We start from the raw sequence: 19,359 nt of genomic DNA on the forward strand, positions 1-19,359 counted from the left end.
TCACCACGAGGAGGTGACTACGCAAGAGACCCGCCCATGAGTTATTTAACGTTATGCATCGGTCTCGACATTCAACCTATTGGCAAGAATGTCGAGTTCTGACTCTACTTGATCATGGGCCTGCGTAAAGAGATAGTTATTTCGTAGCCTAACCACGAAACACCTATCTCCTACGCAGCAGTTACAGGAATCTTTACAAACGTAAAACAAAGCTTACGCAACGCAACTTCTATCTCCCACACAACGCAACATGTATCTCACGCACAACGGTTACATCGATCAGTACATTCATCGTACAATAATTCGGAACCCTATCGGCAACATTCCGTATCAAAGACACATTTGTCTAACTTGGAACGAAACAAAAAGAATGAGGCTAGTATGGAAAGGGAGCCCCAATAATCAGACGGTGTAAGAAACACCGCGACGCGTGCGGAACAAACGAAATCGCGATCTCTCGAAAGATCTAACAAACCTACGTGACGTATGTAATAATTAATAGCGTAAATGTTATAAATTAATAGTTTAAATGTTATAAATTAATAGCTTAAATGTTATAAATTAATGGCTTAAATGTTATAAACTAATAGCTTAAATGTTATAAATAAATGGCTTAAATGTATAAAATAATAGTTTAAATGTTGTAAATTAATAGCTTAAATGTTATAAATTAATGGCTTAAATGTTATAAATTAATAGTTTAAATGTTATAAATTAATGGCTTAAATGTATAAAATAACAGTTTAAATGTTGTAAATTAATAGTTTAAATGTTATAAATTAATAGTTTAGATGTTGTAAATTAATGGCTTAAGTGTTATAAATTAATGGCTTAAATGTTATAAATTAATAGTTTAAATGTTATAAATTAATGGCTTAAATGTTATAAATTAATAGTTTAAATATTGTAAATTGATGGCTTAAATGTTATAAATTAATAGCTTAAATATTATAAATTAATAGCTTAAATGTATAAAATGACAGTTTAAATGTTGTAAATTAATAGTTTAAATGTTATAAATTAATAGCTTAAATGTTATAAATTAATGGCTTAAATGTTATAAATTAATAATTTAAATGTTATAAATTAATGGTTCAAATGTTAGAAATTAATGGCTTAAATGTATAAAATAACAGTATAAATGTTGTAAATTAATAGCTAAAATGTTATAAATTAATNAATAACAGGTTAAATGTTGTAAATTAATAGCCTAAATGTTATAAATTAATGGTTTAAATGATGTAAAGTAATAGCTTAAATGTTCTAAATTAATGGCTTAAATGTTATGAATTAGTAGCTTAAGTGTTGTAAATTAATTGTTTAGATGTTATAAATTACTTATTTCAATGTTATTACTTGGTATTTTTTTTTTTTTTTATTTACCTTGTATTCAAGCTCTTCTTCGATGTTCACTCTCCGAGAGCTCAGGCACAAAAGCGCTCGCGCGCGACCTCCGTGTTCCTTATATACCTTCACAAGGTGTCGAAATGTCAAACAAACGATAACGATCTTTTGACATAGCAAAATACAGTTTTTCCATTATATCAAAATCAAATTGAACGATTTCTTAATTTTTATCGTAAATTGGCGCCTTCAACGATTTTATACGATATTCATTTTTATTATTTTAATAGTGTCTACAAGCTAAAACTAAATTCTTACTTCTTTAATACTAGTTTTTGACTATCAATTAGTTTGGACAAAAAGAGAAAAAAAAAGCCTAACGGCAGTCGATGACCTTACTGTGAAATAAGTTAAAGTATTAAATAATCAGACAGATAAAATTCATATTAAGCATTATATTATATTATCGATATTCCTTCATTTACTCGTTCTAATTACAAAATAAAACGTTCTTTTTTCTTCAATAACACCTACATCACTGTATGCGATATTTAAAATTCTTATTTAATACTTACTTAAAAGTCAGGTTCTTTTTTAATTCCTCTCAAGTTAAACGAGTAAATTTACTCGTTATAGTTGTAACGTAAAATGGCTTATTTCTTCAATAACGCCAGGCATCGCTGTACGTGATACAGATATTAATTGTGTAGCGAATAATACGTATTAATTGGGTGTAATCGTGGTTCGGTATATCTTCGTAAGATCTATCAAAGAATCTATTAGGCTATCAGCGAGAGACTTATTGATTCCTTGAAGAATGGTTTGATTGTTATAAATTAATGTTTTAAATGTTGTTAAGTAATGTTTCAGGTGTTATAAATTAATGGCTTTAATGTTAGAAATTAATGGCTTAAATGTTAGAAATTAATGGCTTAAATGTCAGAAATTAATTGCTTAAATGTTATAAATTAATAGCTTAGATGTTATAAATTCATGGCTTAAATGTTGCTAATTATCGGTTGTATTGTTATAAATTAATGGCTTAAATGTTAGAAATTAATTGCTTAAATGTTATAAATTAATAGCTTAATTGTTATAAATTCATGACTTAATGTTGTTAATTATTGGTTGTATTGTTATAAATTAATGTCTTAAATGTTAGAAATTAATTGCTTAAATGTTATAAATTAATAGCTTAATTGTTATAAATTCATGACTTAAATGTTAATTATTGGTTAGATAATGGTTTAAAAGTTGTCAATTAATTGTTTGATTGTTATATATTAATGACTTAAATGTTATTAATTAATGCTTTAAATGTTGTAAATCAATAGCTTAAATGTTGTAAATTAATAGCTTAAACGTTATAAAATAATAGCTTAAACGTTGTAAATTAATAGCTTAAATGTTGTAAACTAATAGCTTAAATGTTATAAAATAATAGTTTAAATGTTAGAAATTAATGTCTTAAATGTTATAGAGTAATAATTATAAATTGATAATTTAGTTCGTAAAAGTTCGTTTACGATCTTCACGGTCCGCGAGTTCACACGAAAAGAAACTCGCCTGCGAGTTGTGCATTCCTTTTGTCCTTGATGTAAACAAAGTGTCGGAAGATTGAACCGTAACGTTTTAACGATATCAAGAAAGGTGGTCTTTCCGTTATAATACAGTCGAATTTATTAATTTTTTCGTTTCTATTGTAAATTAACGCCTTCAACAATTTTTTCTAATAACCATTCTTTTAATTTTTACATTTTTTACAAGCTAAAACTAAATTTACACTTTTGCGGTAATAGTTTTTGACTCGGCATTCTTCTAATTTATATTAAATCACAGTTTATGACAAAAACAATTCTACTATAATAATATTGAAATTGACCAGCGGTCAAGAATGATCAGTCTGATTATTTAAACCTGTCGCGCGACAAATACTTTATATCCTTACCATATATGATTTCCCATTTATATAATAGCAGTTCACGTTCAGATAAAAGAATTCTACAGAGAATTCTGTACAAGATAAACGAAACTAACGATATCATCAAATAATAACATCAGAATCGAATGATTATTTGAATTATTTCAATTTTTGTTCACTGCATTCCGCACTGTGCAACGTTACAACTTATACTTGTAGATTGTAAGAAACTCTCCGATATGTTTCGAAATTCATATTTCACAACTATACTTATTTTACATAGTTGCGAAAAATTGCCCGACAAAATTATACGAAGGAGGTTCGATAAAGCGTATAATTTTTCAACGATTCTTTTTCACGAAACTACTATAACAAAGTATTATTATTTTTATAATAGTCATATATATATTTTATAAATTACCATTGTTTCCGAATTCGAAGCTTCCAATTCTGTTCTTCAAATTCTTCGGGTTTATAGAGCACGTAATAACAATTCCAAATATCCGGCCAATAATATACACTCCCAAATGGACGTTGTAACAGCTGAAAATAACTTCGCCTTCGGTCGATTTTAAGATCTTTTTTTACGTCGCCACTCGTATTATACGATACGTCTGTGCGAGGATTGGTCATTTTCCAAAGAAGCGGTCGATCGCTATCGCCATCAAGAACCATGCGCCAGCAACAAGTGTCTGAAGAAGCCCTTCGTCGCCTGCAGCAATACCGGCGTGGTCAGATCGCATTAGAATTACTCGAATCGGCCCTGAACGTGTAAATTGATCGTTTTCATCAAATTTCCTTTTAGGATCAACCGCCAGCGGCTTTTTCCTGATAGAATGGTTAAGTCTATTTTCTTTTTCTCACCTTCGATACTATTTTATCAGCCCTTGGACACTATTTTTCCCTCCTATTACAATGTCAGCATATTGCATGCAGTTTTAGTCGCTTCTTACAATTTCCTCGAGATATATTATTGAGCAAATTATTATACATATTATGGAATACATTCTGGAATTATATCCTTATTATTATATTATTATATATAATTATAGGTTATTTCATCTTTTTCCAGAACGTGTGAAATCTGAGGAAATTTTATTTTATATTTTTGAGTCGTTGCATTGTTTTTCTGTAGAATCACATCCTTTCTGCTTGTGTTATATATTCTAATTCATATAATATATATATATACGTGAGGTGATGTTGGGTGTAGTGCGTTAAATAATCACTCGGTGTTTAGGCCAACAGTGTATTTATTAACAACAGTCTTCTTTCGAACGCGTCGCGTATCGCTCTCGGTTTCGCTAGTCAATCTCACTGCCCGGTTACAACTCGACTTTATCGCTTCTTAGTCCGAACTTAACTGTCGATCGCATTCGATTCTTTTCCCTTTGTCGCCCCCCAATATCCCCACTATCCACGCGTTTGTTACGCGTTCGCAACCGTTGCCATGCAGCCTTCTTTTCGAACATTCGGCGAAAGGACCGGTGAGATACTGATGGCTCATTAGGCACCTCGCTTCGGCGACATATTGGCATTGTTGCCAAATGTCGCTACGTATGTCTTATGAATATATATATATATATATACACAATAAGAATAAGGTTAAGATTTCATAAGCTTCGCACGTGAGAAATTCGCAAGCGACAGACAGAAATCAAAATGTACAATGCACGTAAAAGATATGAACAGAATGATAGATTGTTAGAATAAAAGAATTAAAGGCAAAAAGATTGAAATGCAGGAAATTTGAAGGGAGAAACTCGCGTCATTGTGAAATTTCTCTTTAATTCAACATTGAAATCTCTTGAATTGTCAATTCGCGAACGTAATATTAAACAGCCAGAATTTCAAGCTTCTGAAACAGTCATTCGACAATTTATCTCACGAACCCTTCACGCTGAAATCTTCTCAATTTTTCGATACAAAATACTTGCAAGCGATAGGCAGATTATTTCTCCTTCTCGTTTCCCCTGGTATTTCCTGCAGTTCGTACAAAAGTAACAGCTGTTTATTCAAACAAGACGGTGTAAGATCTGGCAAGACGGTGTCATATTTCCTAGAAATTTCCTCCACCATGTTCCCCCGCGGCTTACATAGAACCGAATTCACGAAACTCTTCAGCGAGAACTGTATCTTATTCGAGTTGCCACGCCTTTGAGGGTTTCGTTGCCGGATCGTTGTCGAGTTATCGTTATCTCTCGTTAAATTTCTCGCTCAACTTTTCTCCGCGGAACGCCTCTTCCGAGTAGAGACAGGTCGTCGAGGATTCCTTTTATCTCGAAGAAATTTCGGCTCGCGTAAACTTTTCGTCAGGACAAATTGTCTTCTTCGTTCTGGCTCTGTTTCGAGAAAAAAGTATCCGTCAAGTAAATAGCTAATTTTACGTCAACGTAGAACTAACGATAGTTAACAGGAAGTTGTTTCTACCAAAACCAGTCAAAATGTCTGTCTGGTCTTTGAAAAATACCTAATAATAAAATATTTTTATATTTATTGATTTCTTACAGAAGCAATTCCATGTTATGTAGTACATTTTTGGTATTATTAATCCATCCGCGACCATAATCCCTAAACGAGGGTTGGCATATTTATAAAATTGTAGAACCAGTGTGATATTTTTAGTGTTAGCATTTTGCGATCGATTCGGTAGTTTCCTGATAATATCATCATATTGAATGGCACGCAGTCAAAATTTGAAAAACGTGTTTCAAGTTGTACAAAACGAGGGAACTGGTTAATTGGGCTTCGATGAACAGATTGCAAGACCCTTTTACACCTTGACAAGTACCGGCCATTTTGACTGGTATTGGTATAAGTAGCTTTGATACAAAATTATTTTCAGTTCGAACACATAAAAAAGGAAATAAAATTCGTTGTATTATTCTTTTGATTATCGTTGCGAAATAGACGTCATTGCAAAATAAAAATATAACATGAAGTAGGAATTTAAAAATAAAATAGTAAAACCAGTCAATTTCACTGATGCGATAGTTGCAGTGTTAAAATTCTTCCAAATTGGATTTCGTTCGAAGTTGTAACTTAATACCTTAATGTCTTACGTGTAACTTAATACCATCCTTATCGCGTGACTGTTTAGTATTACCAGGCAAATGGTAGTTCTGTTCGAAGAAATTCTGCTCGACGACTGGCATTCTCGAATTCTGCACTTCTACCATATTTTTTCTTCGCACGTTTGCGATAGAAACAGCTTTGTTCCAGCACATTGTATCTTATCTTTATTTTCGTTTCTGCAGATCGTTTCGTTTCGCGATTGAGTTCGCCAGTTATTTCTATTGAGTCGGCAACTAAGTGACTGCGGATTTTGTCCATACAACCTAATCACAAGACCCGCAATCACTTAGTTGCCAAGCCAATATATCGTACGAAATACCAGGAACATTGGATTTTCCAAAACATCGGATCGTTGCTGTCCACGTGCAGCTTGCCTTGTTCCCGCTGTGCATCCATTGGGTTTGAACAAGTTTGTAGAAGTTTGGTATACCGGTCGATTAGAAATTGAAATTTCAGTTGCATTTAAATTGCATCGTTCGATAAATTCTAACGAAAAGATAGCCGCGGTGAAATGGTGATTTATTCAATGGGTGGGAAAGAAAAATAGCTGAGTATTCGTTTTATATTCAGAGGTGGCCATTTGTTTCCATAGTGTGCCATAACATTTTTCTCCGGCTTGGGAAACTTCGCGTTGCTACGCATCTTCCGCTGCATTAGGTATCGACGCGTTGCTCGTTCGCCAATACGTCTAACACGTTACATAATAAATTGTCATATTGTGCAATAAATTGTCCGATATGTCATAACGAATAAATGTTGTCGTTTAATCATTATCGTTTGGCTAACATTCTATCGCTTGAAAATTCAATCGAGCATTACATTGCTCTTTCTTTTATATCCGACACGATATAACGAGATACTTACGCGCAGAGTGAGACACCCCTTATCGATTGAATAACGAAAAAATATGGAAAATAATAATATACGTAATGAGGACGTAGAATAAAATACGGCACAGCTGTTTCCAACGTTACGGAAGGTCAATTGTTTATTAGAATAATATAATTGCAAAGATTTATAAATAATAATTAATTTCAATCTGAGTCTCTTCCTCAGCTTTTTAACTCGCTTTAGCAAAAGTGTAATAGATAGTTATTATGGTTTTGAGGAGAGCAATTTATTTGAAATGATTAAACTATTAAAAATATATAGAATCGAGTTGTTGGTAAAATTCTCTATTTTAATTACTTTAACAGCTGACATTTTTAAAAGAAATAGAAATTCAGAAACTTGAAGAGCAGGTAAATTTTCTTACGTTTCGAATAGTTAGCAACGGTAAGAGTTGATCATTTTCATCGTACCAGTAATTCCATCTGTACTTGTATTGTGATTATTGGAATATGTTGCGAATTTGAAAAAGAAAAACGAAGAACGCTGTCGAGTTGCTCGTTAACGATTACCCTGTTTTACACCGATCCGTGCCACGTATCCGAAGAAAACACAGATGCAATTTGATTCTAACGAAATCATCCAGGTGAGGCATGCGCGTTGTAACCGCGTCGTAGCACGGGGGTTGGTTCGTTTCAACCCTCAGTCTGGCGCCGCGTGCGAGCGCGAGTGGATCTTGGCGCTCCCTCGCTCGAAAACGCTGTCATCCTCTCGGTTCGGCGTCGCTCGAAGCGATGACTCACGACACAACCGATATTTACTGTTCAAATTCCGATGACCCAACCTGAAACAGCCCCTCAAACGTCACTAAACTCTCTCAAACTCGATTTCGATCATTCCCTATAATTTCTCTTGGAAAAGAAGATGAACATTTTCAGCGAGAAACCGTGGTCCCTGTTCCAAGAAACTCGAAAGTCTCTTAGAACAGTGCCGAAATCGTGGCTGCACAGTGCAAATCGTCGATCATCGGATGGTCGATCGTGACTCGGTGAATCTATCGCGAGAAACATGCGACAGACAAACGTGGCAGTTAATTTCGGATCGGTAGAAGCCTAGTGGAACGTAGTGGTGAGAACACGTGACGGAAATGACGGTAGCCGCGTTGCAATCCCGGCTCCTGTCCGGATGACGTGACTGGGCCGGGATCTGTACAACTCGTTGCCCTTGATGGCCGTGAATTCTCATCTAAGATGAGTATCCTATGCCGCTGGTACGCGCTCGTCCTGCTCACGTGCACGCTTTGGACTGGGCTGGCCGGCTACGCTGACCAAGAGGCCCAGATCGAGAGGCCCAAGGAGCTGTTGCGGCACCAGCAGAACCATCGACCTTCCTTCATCGAACGAAAGCTGGTCGACAAACTGGAGATGCACGAAAGCGTGACGGAGCCTTCAATGGAGCTAGAAGATCAGGAGGACACGCTACCAGACGAGGATGACAATCAGCAGGAGCCTGAGGATCGGCTGGTCTCCTTTAGATCTAAATTGGAAACTAACATAGAAAGACCAGCCACCCAAATCAGACACAGTAGATCCAGAAGTCATTTCGTGAGACAGGTGAAGCTGGATGATACCGAGTCCTCGTATGTGTTCAGTGGATCCAGTAGAAGAGCTGAGCAGATGGACAATGAATCTCAAAGCGAGGATATCTCGATTTCAGACCGGTCTAGAAGCAAGAGTGAAAGCTCTAACACGATCTCAGGCCAGGATCTGAGATCGTCGGGCACGATCGACGAACGATCTACGGTAGAATTGGACAAACTGCTCACCAGACTATCGGAAGCTGGGTCTGACAAGAGAAAGGAAGGGAAAGTGCGCCACAGAAACGATTCTTTATACAAGTGGAAGAAAACGTTCGGCAGAAACAAGCTTAAAATCTTTAAAATCTCTAACAGAACTGCCGGCAATGGGACCGAAAGCTATGGAAGCATCGTGCATGGAATATCGTTTGGCGACAGGAAAGACCTGGACGACGAGGACATCGTCCTATCAGGCGATATTTACGACTATAGCATGATCGGAGACAGGAACAATACCGAAAATGAAGATTATGGGGAATACGAGAAGAGCGGAGACCAAGGGAAGTCGAGCAAGGAACCTGTCCACGTGGACATCGTCACGAGGTTCCTTCGTATCATCGAGAATCAGCATATTCTCGGTGAGAACTGCACCGCTGGGACAGATTTAAACCTGGGCGAGGGAATCGTGGACCAGTATGCTCAGGAAAGGTTCAAATTGGAAGCTAATCTCGCGGTGAACAGGGCCAACATGCTGACCAGACTGTGGAAATACGCGCCAGACGTAATGCTCTCCTCGGAGTACCTGTTACACGCTAGCGTCTTGTCGATGGTCGAGTTTGACGAGGATATATTCGCCGCTGGGAATTGCTATGACAAGCTGCAGTATGGAGACCACTGGCTTTACTGTCCCTTTGCCCATCGACTTCAAGATCAAGATGGAATTCTGGTGAAGGACCTGGCGGTCGAGTACAAGTATCTGAGCAACAGCAGCGAGTGGTTTTACATCGCCAGGAAGAACGCCGAGCGCGTGATCGCGAATAATGATCAGTTCAGTCGCGGTGAGTGACCTGACATTCATTTGGTTATTTAAGCCGGATCAGATTTTTCTCTTTCTTTGCGATATTTGTCGAGGTTCTATATTATTATCAGCTGTGGATGGTTTGAACCATTATCCGCAATTTTGTTGAGTAGATGAAGAGTAGAAGTCTAAGAATAGTCGGCTGTCTTTCTTACTGTGCTTCTTACTGTGCTTGGCTAGCAATTTTTAAAGACACTTGGATAGAAAACGAAGAGTATTGCGTAAAACAGGACAAAGTCCATTTATCTGATAAAGTTACTTAGACATCTTTTTTACTAACTATAGTGAAATATCAATAGGTACGTGTAATTACATTTCATTGGACAAGAATTGCCATAAATATATGGTAATGACATGGTTGTTCGTGGTGGGGCTTTCAAGAAAATTTTCCTCCCTGCTCGATGCTTCTGTGAGATCACATCACTGAGGCTTTGTCGATCAAAGGTAAAAGGCAACTAAAAGTTCCTACAATCTAGAATTTCTTGGAAGCTTTGGTCTGCGATGGTCACTCTACGAAAAATGCCCATTCTGTGGCAGACAGAGAGCAGTCAGTTTCCCTTGGTCCACGACACAGTATCAATAGAATGTTTAAATAAAACCATTCATCCAGGTACCTGTTGTCTTCTCCTCCTAGTTTGAAAAGCCAAACAGGAAATCCCAGTTGTTGAAGTTTTACGTTTCCTTGCAGTTCTCGGTATTCATTATACCATAGAACGGAAAACCTTTGCTGCTTGTTAATTGGACCAGTTTTTAGATATTGGTATTTGATTTAGTATTTCATGTTTGAATATCTACAGGATATCCTACAGGAATTTTGTGAACTATAATAGCCGCTTATCTGACCGAGATTTTGCTATAATATAAATAATATTAGTAACACCAATTATTGGAAATGGTTTTCCCAATAGTAACGCTCGCAATCAGTTGATTTATTGAAGAACAGAAGAATCTGAGATTTTCTAGAAGTCTACTTTTCTTCATTGTTGGATAGATGTGCTTCTAAATCACGATCCATTAATGTGACACTATAATACATCGCACAGGAAATATATGGTGTGAGCGTGATACAGCTATGGTTCGTGACAGGAAAGACAGCAGAAGGTGGTGAAACAACGTGAGACAATGGATGACAGACTTCTAGATGACCAATAACGGAAACACACGTGTTCTACCTTTAACATCGTGCTAGGGAAAGGTATTTTATTACGCTATAAACCAACTAGACATCTGTCCAAACGCGAACAGTAAATGAATCCAAATATTGGGTTGACAACTAAGTGATTGCGGATTTTGTCATTACAATCTGATGACAAAATCCGCAATCTCTTAGTTGCCGACCCAATAGATAGGTAAGTAGTACAGGATCCAAATTATGGCGTGACGTAAGGTTCGTGTTATGGTATAGCATAGGATTCAAATTATGGCGTAGTGCAAAGTCCAAGTTATGGTACAGCATAGAGCTCAAATTACAGTCTAATATAGGGCTCAGATAACAGATGAAATGTAGCCGAGCGTGGAGTTCAAACATCGTCAAATATTCTGAACATTTCTTTGCTATTGTAAATATTTTCAAATGGGTCAATTTCGTTAAAAAATATAGATATATAGGCAGAACTGTGAATTAAACATTGGGATGGTTGTCGTAACAGTGACAGAGACATCTGACGGAACTTATCGCACAGTTTTTTCGTTCTCTACAACTTAATTTCGCACCTAGGGAAACCATTGCCTGTCGCGGATATTGGAAACGTCGATTCGCCGGAACGAAGCAAAGAGTTCTGACCCAGATTTTAATGGAAGGCCGGTCCTCAGATTACTTCCGCTTCCCGTATGGACTACTTCATTGTCTGTCGAAATTGAATGATCGAACGGCAAAGAGGGAAAGAAATATACGCGATGGCGTTTCCTTTTTGTTGGATGGTCTTTTCCACTATGATTTCCGGCCCTCGTGGAACATCTGATCGCCTCTTCGAGCAGGCACGAGGTTTCGTGGATTCCTTCTAACTCCGTTTATACGGTTGTTACCCGCGGTTTATCCACCTTAGATCACGAAGAACAATCTTTTAGCAATTTTTCGTTTCCACAATCCATGCAATCGAAGACGCTGTAACATCTTTCGAAGTTTAGAGGTTAGGTTACGCGTAATCTCAGATTCCAGATAACTTCATTGTTATGATCGTTGGTCTCGGTTCCTCGTTCTACAGAATTGTTCACTCTTCTATTTTTATCATTTACGCAATCAAAAATTTTTCGGTGTTCTTTCAAATTTTGGTGACCACTTTAATTAAGCAGATTGTGTACCCATACGTGCTATACGATGTTCACGAATTTTTTTAATTACCTCTGATTTATAATAAATCCATCCAATCATATTCGACAGCGAGGACTTCATTATGGTATAGCGTGCTGTACGAATTCACTAACATTATTCGTGTTTAAACTATTATTAACAACTTTATTAATAATTAATAATAATTAATAAAATGAAGTAAAGTCATATATATTAAATATGTATACCAGTAATTATTAATATATATTTACCAAATTAAATTACATTTACTAAATTGAAAAAAGAGGTTGAGAACCTTCAAAGATGAAAATATAACCTATCGGATATAATGTGTCATTCCAGACATAGGAAAGATGAGAAGCGACTGGCATTGAAATCAAGGCGTGAAACGTGTTATGAGCTCGTCGCAACGTTGTAGTCATTATATCGGCCCGACGAATTAACGGTTAAATGTTTAATTGCACCGTCTGCTGGCGTGCTAATTGCACGCGTATCGTTGCCGTATTAGCCGCAACTTTTCCACCTTCTCGGCTTAATAATCGGTTTTTCGCATCGCGTGTACATATAACGTCGTTGAAATTGCCGGATATACGGCTTGGGTCTCGTTCACTCATACTAAGACATTTATCATAAACGAAACTATTTATTGAACTATATATATTAATAACTATATATTATTGAAAATATAATTTATAATTGTTGGGAAGCTTTACAGCAATATAGCGTTCGTTACACATATAAGCAATGTTCATATTTAGACGAACATTTGAAAAATAATATAAAATTGAAATTGAAATGTAACATGAAAATGATATTGAGGAAACAGTATATAGGGAAATAATAATATTTGTTTCGATTGACTGTTTGCATAATTTAGTTGGAACATTGTTGTTTTACAGAAAATACGTAATAATATACAACATTGCGTTATTTATTGATTATCACGATCCACCCCCTGAAACATCAAGGAATGTAAATAAATTGCTGAAAATCAGTATACTTACATATAGCAAAATTAAAAATGCTCTGCTTGGAAATACCATGCAGATGCTTTTCAAGTCAAGCATCACTCACCAAGGTTTAAGGATAGCTTCCTTTTCGCATAGAATTCAAATTCATAAGACTATCGTTCATTTCATAAAACTCTCGGATTTCTGCGAGTGCTAGAATATCTGAACGTCAAAGCTGCTCTAATATTAAGCCAGAGACCCGCTCGAGAACTAAGCTAGCCTATATTATGGCACACTAGCTTCAAAAATATTTGCTTCCATGCATATATGTGGAACCGTTTTCACTGAAAGCGAAGCTATACTAGTGGAAATGGTAGCCTATAAATATATAGCAGCAAATATTTTCAAACCTACCACAGCATAGCAGAACATAACCTAACTTTCCGATAGATCCCCAGCTTTCATGTCGTATCACCAGACAATGAGCAAAAGCTAAGTTGAGCTGTACTAGGATCTGGCTTTTAGCGCGAATGATTCCCTAGAAATATATTGCAGTAAATATTTTTAAACCTACCACAGCATAGCGCAACATAACCTAACTCTCCGATAGATCTCCAGCTTTCATGTCGTATCACCAGGCAATTAGTAAAAGCTAAGTTTAGCTGTACTAGGATCTAGCTTTTAGCGGAGACGGTTGCCTAGAAATATATGGCAGTAAATATTTTTAAGCTTACAACAGCACGGCATAACATAGCCTAGCTTCCCGGTAGATCTCCAGCTTTCGTCGTATAATCCTTTGGTCACAAGTATCCGACATGAACAACGGCGTCCATCTTGTGGTTAGTTTGCGGTCAACTAGCGGTCACTTCTTCTAAAATCGTTCCTGACTGCTGTGGACATGTCCTGGCTTCTGGCTTTCAAGTAGTTCCGTGGACAATGTCCTCCATTCACGTGGATCAATAGTTGGGAAATAATCTGTTATCCTAAGGACTTCCTGGGGTACACTCTACGGTGATGAAATTGGAAGTTGGAAAAACTTTCACATTTGGGGAGAACAATCCTGTCACGGGGAAGATTGCTGGGATAATACCTAACGATAAAGGAAATCGAGTTTTGCAGAGGAGGAGGACACACGGGGATAAAAAAACGATATGAGGATATGAAAAAAGAAATTTGTTGTTATAAGGTGAACGATGCAAGGATTTAGGAGGAAAGGAATTTCACTGATAAAGGGAACAGACGTATATAATAGTAAAAATAGAAACGTAGCGATAAGAGGAGCGATGTAAAGACTCCAGGAAGGAATTTTAACTTTCTGACAATAAAAAAAAAAAAAAATAAATGGCGATACATGCAAATACGTGTAAAAAAATGAGAATAAAAGAAGAGCCGAAAAAGAATTTCAGTGATGAGAAGAATTTGCAACAAGGAATGCTCAGCAATAAAGAGGTTAACGCACGCATACGCCCAAAAAGAGGAGTTCGAGAAATACAGGGAACTATTGCAACACCCTATAGATAAAAAAAAGTCGTGCACATTAGCAGAACATAACCTTCATCATGTGATCGTTAAAAATAATCTAGATTTGCATTGTCGAAGAACAAAGTCGCTGACCAGTGCCTGACCAATAATCTCGATAATTTTCTTGAAATATTCACGACTTAGTATACTTAGTATACTTAGACTCTAATACATCATATCGCATTTAGTTGACTTTATCAATTTTTCAAATAGAAAAAAGTTAACTAGATTGTAATTTATAGTATTGATACGTTGGTAATACCTGACACCTCGATGACAGCTGTTAACGACAAAACTCTAGTTAATTCTAGGGAAATTTTTATCCGAAGAGATTTTTACACCTGTTTACATTAAAATCGATTTTACTCTCTCTTCAACGAAATTACTTACGATTTACTGCTGGACGTATATTCAACGTTTCCGTGGCGTGCTAGCTGCAATTTCGAGATTCGTACTTAACATATTGTAACCGAACGGCCTCGTTTCCCGGAAAACTGGTAATGGCCGTGGAATGAAAAGCGAGTCGTTATACCAAGGAAATGGAATACATTTGTAACACAGGCTCGCACTCTGGATCGTATTTCCTCCATCTGTCAGAAATTCCTCGAGTATCCAAATTTCTGTCATTCTTTTAAAGAATTCTCCTCTTACGGCGGTTTTAGGTTATGTTTTATTAAGACAGATTGTCTTTCATAAATTTTTGAAGTTCTCAAACGTGCTGTTTTAAGGTATCTTTGACTTAAACCTAGTTTATATAGAGTTTGCCTTGGGAATTACTGGCATATTTAAACCTATATTAGTTTCGTGAGTTAAATTTGTTTTAGGTTATATTTTATTGCGACAGACTGTCTTTCATCTATTTGGCAAAAATTTAGGAATATATATGTGTATATATATATATATGTAAGTTATAACATTTCTTTAAGCAGTTCTTCGTTCAAAGTTTTAGTACAACAAATTATATTTTCCTTAATCCAAACTAAATCCATTTCGATTTAAGTTAAATTGCGTTTGAATCCATTATGATTTCATCTATTTTTCCCTATTTTTTTCGTGGCATCAGAATACCTCTCTTACGATAATCGATAACAACATTAAAAGTTATGCTTAAATGCACTACTATTTGCCCTAATATTCCCTTTTCTCTTTCTTTTTACGTAACTAGGCCTGTAAGGTTTCCAAACCCTTGAACGCCAGTGCACTAAAGATCTTAACGTAACCTAACCTACCAACTTCAAGAAGTCATTATCGGAAACAATACACGGTGTTCAGGTTTCTGACGTGCCAAATATAATTTTAGCATCGCTGAAGTTTCCAATCTTTAGGGAAGATCCGCGTTTGCAGTTTAACGATACCATAATAACGTTCTCGGTCTAAGGGTTAACTTCAACAAAGAACCGAATCTAACCTCAACGAATCATCGGACAAGCAAGACCGCGCGATGTACGTGACAGGGAACGTGTTAAGCTGGATTCTTCTGAACAATTCCAGCAAGAACGTTATCCTTTTGCGTCGTCACGCAAAGCAAACGGAAACAGCCGGGTCAGGTAAACAGCGGTTTGCTCGTTTGCCGAGCGCCCTCTGCTTCCTGTTTTCTCTCTTGTCCCCATACGGTACAGTACTCGACTTACGGCCTCGAGGAGAGCCTGACATGCTTTCTGTTCTTTCTCTCTGTCGTCATTGTTGGACGTTTCGCCGTTGTACACGGGAGAACGAATACGTGTTTGTTGCCTGGTGTTTGTCGAAACGACGACGTTTGCCGAACTCCAACTCGTTTCATCATGGAGTCTCGCTGCAGAGCTGCTGGCTGGAACTTCAGATTGATGTTGCGTGCAAGCAAGTTCCGTTCAACGAGAAACGTTCTCTCAGAAGAAGCTTTCCCCGTATGGAAATTCGATTTGACGTCAGGGGAACGGCTCCTTCCCAAGTTTCGGTCAACGGGATTAGATCTTTTTGCACGTCTTGTGGAATGGCAGGTACTGGAAATTCTGGAAGATTTTGTAGGGAATTTAAGGCCTTGACGAGGTTATGTATTGCAACAACCGAATAACAGTGCTTATGGAAACGAAAGCGAAACACTCTGTGAACTTCTTGCAATATCGTGACAAAGAGTTTTTCGTCTTTCGCCAGAGTGGAGCGAACAGTAGGATCGTTTCACGGATTAAGTTTCACGGATCATGACTATAGTTGGACTTAGCAACAAAACGGTTAATTACCGTCGCTATCATCGACCCGCATCGTCGATACGGTATCGCGTATCACAGTCAGTACGAAACGACTGCCACTTGCGTTCCCACAGTCTCGTGTCCTCGTCAAATATCCAAATTTCTCCTTGCGTCGTTGAATCATTTCCCGCGATACGGTGGTGCACTAAAGTATTCCGATGTTTATCAGAGAATCTTGCTACGAATATATTAGGCGCGTTATACGAAAGTTCTTAACATTTCGTTGCCACCGTAACGAGACACGATCGTTGTGATTACGCTTGAAGTTTCCCGAACGAGAGCTCAGCTTATTCTCCGCTACAGAACTCTCAAACGACAACGTTCAACGTTCTCAAACGTTCAAGCGACATTGTCGATCGCATCGATTAAGCGTTTTGGAGCGCGTCGCGAAATATGATACGTCTCATGTTACATCGCCCTTGAAATCGTTCAGATTCTTCCCGAAACATTTGTCAACATTGCGAAGAAAAACAAGCGAGACATTTCAGGCGACGAAGTTACAACTGTCCATCTAAAAATGTTTTAAAAACGTTCAAATAATTTCGCGAGTAGATCCTTGCTACTATCGTTCCGCAATACTCTACAATGTACGGTACTGTTATTACCTTTAGGAATAACAATATTCGCGGTTTCGCCTGCTGTTCGGATACATTCACAAGTCGCTGTAATTTTCTCGGTCTACGTGGTCGAATAAAATGAGGCAGTGGCACGGAATCGATTGGGGTTAGCTTTTTCGATTGGACATATTAAACAGGCCGGTGTAATGCGGTTAAACGGCGATACAATGGTTCGTTTAAACTCTTCAAACCCTCGATCCACTCGAGCTGCTCCGCTTTCGACACTTCTGACGTTACGGTTCGTTCGAAGCCGATATTACGCGGTCTACCGCTTCCCCCTACTTGCCAACTAATTGCTAATACATTCATTGAAAGTGCCTGCTCTAGCTCATTTCTCTATATACTTTCGGCTCCTAAACTCTCGGTGGTGAATAGCGAGCAGCAAACAATCGGCGAAACATTTCACGAAAATTGCTTTCGCTGGAACGTGTAGCCTCTTGGAACGCGTATAACGGCATTCTATGGAACATGCGCTGCGAAACTAGCGGCTAGCCTGCCCTATTTCCATTGTTTTAATTCTCAGTCGGTACAGTCGGGTCGCGTGCACGAGTAATAAAAAACTTTCACGCCAGCGTACGCTTCGACAATTTCGGATTCTCTGTTCGGCGAGAAGATTCTTTTACTGGTAACAAGAGTTGTTGCGTGCTACGATGATCAAAGGGAAGTAGACGATTGCCACTCTATGAGTTTCCATAATCTTGGTACGTTGCGTTCTTTAATATGGGTTGGCAACTAAGTGATTGCGGATTTTGCCATTACCACCTAATGACAAAATCCGCAATCAATTAGTTGCCAGCCTAATATTTGACGAGAAGAGAAACTGAATTTTTTCTTGGTAAACCAACATGTTCGAGATTTTTATGCAAATCAATTTGGTTGACCAAGTCGGTGAATTGAGAAATAAAAAATAAGGACGACATTATCGCGAACATTATTTTTGAAATTTATTAAAATGCAGACATTTTCAGAAGAAAGTGGAGTCGACTAGCGTTGCTTCTGAGAAGCTCGTACTACGTATCGATATCACAACGAATTTGAAACTATCGCGTATTATGTTTTGTTCATCGTATTTTCCTGCAATATATTCGGTATTTGAATTATTAACGAATAATTAGTATTACACGTTATATTGTTTAATATATGCGATATTCAATTCAGCATTACAAATTGTAAGCTATAAATGCGTTAATCCGAACGCGTGTATCGCCGAGACGATGATGCATCGGTTTGAATTTCATCCGATGAAACGAAAATAAACAAGTATCCGCGTGTTTATCGTCCCGCGTTTATTCTGCAGCTGGCGTGCTACTGGAGAAGAATTCTGCCGGATAAAAAAATAAGATCTGAGAAATGAAGCGAATGTCGATGGGACGTTAATCCCTTAAATAAAAAAGAAAAAAGGAAAACAATATCTGAGAAAATTGAGTCGTAGACTATTCTCCTACCATTAGATTGGTTACTTGTGCAACTTTCCAAGGCCAATAAAACCAACATGGCGTAGAGAAAGGTTGGCGAAGCTTCGACGCTATGGAACTTCTTTCGTGTTTGCATTTTTACGAGAACACGGGGAAAATAATGGAAATCATAAGGAGAAATAAATACTTTTGATATATTTCACGCGTGGAACCAAAAAGTTGGAAGGAATATTGGGACACCCGATGAAAAACATAAATTTAGCATTTGCAGAAGATTATGTAAATCTGCAAGCCGGTTCTCGCTGGTTCGTGAAAATTCGCAGCTGGTAATTTTTCGTTAAAGAATGGGCTAAGAGGAGAGCTGGAAAATTCCATGGACGTTTTAAGAGATATTACTGAAAATAATCCACGACAAACGAGGAGTATAATCCATGAAAGTATAATAATCCATTCTACCGTTATTCGTCGCTTGGCTCGGACAGAAAAAATGAAGAAAGTTAACGAATGGCTTCTTCGCGC

At 37.3% G+C, this 19,359-nt stretch overlaps 1 protein-coding gene across 1 annotated transcript in view; it reads left to right on the plus strand.

Annotated features, from left to right (window-relative positions):
- The first annotated feature begins 7,829 nt into the window (after positions 1–7,829).
- LOC122576551 (probable G-protein coupled receptor 158) overlaps positions 7,830–19,359 on the plus strand; it is a 160,631-nt gene continuing 149,101 nt past the window's right edge. The window contains exon 1 of the mRNA XM_043747012.1: positions 7,830–9,802. Within this exon, the coding sequence (XP_043602947.1) occupies positions 8,419–9,802 (1,384 nt within the window). The 5' untranslated portion in view covers positions 7,830–8,418. The remainder of the gene's footprint in view (positions 9,803–19,359) is intronic.

This window comes from Bombus pyrosoma, linkage group LG16 (genome assembly GCF_014825855.1).
Source record: "Bombus pyrosoma isolate SC7728 linkage group LG16, ASM1482585v1, whole genome shotgun sequence".
Classification (NCBI taxonomy): domain Eukaryota; kingdom Metazoa; phylum Arthropoda; class Insecta; order Hymenoptera; family Apidae; genus Bombus; species Bombus pyrosoma.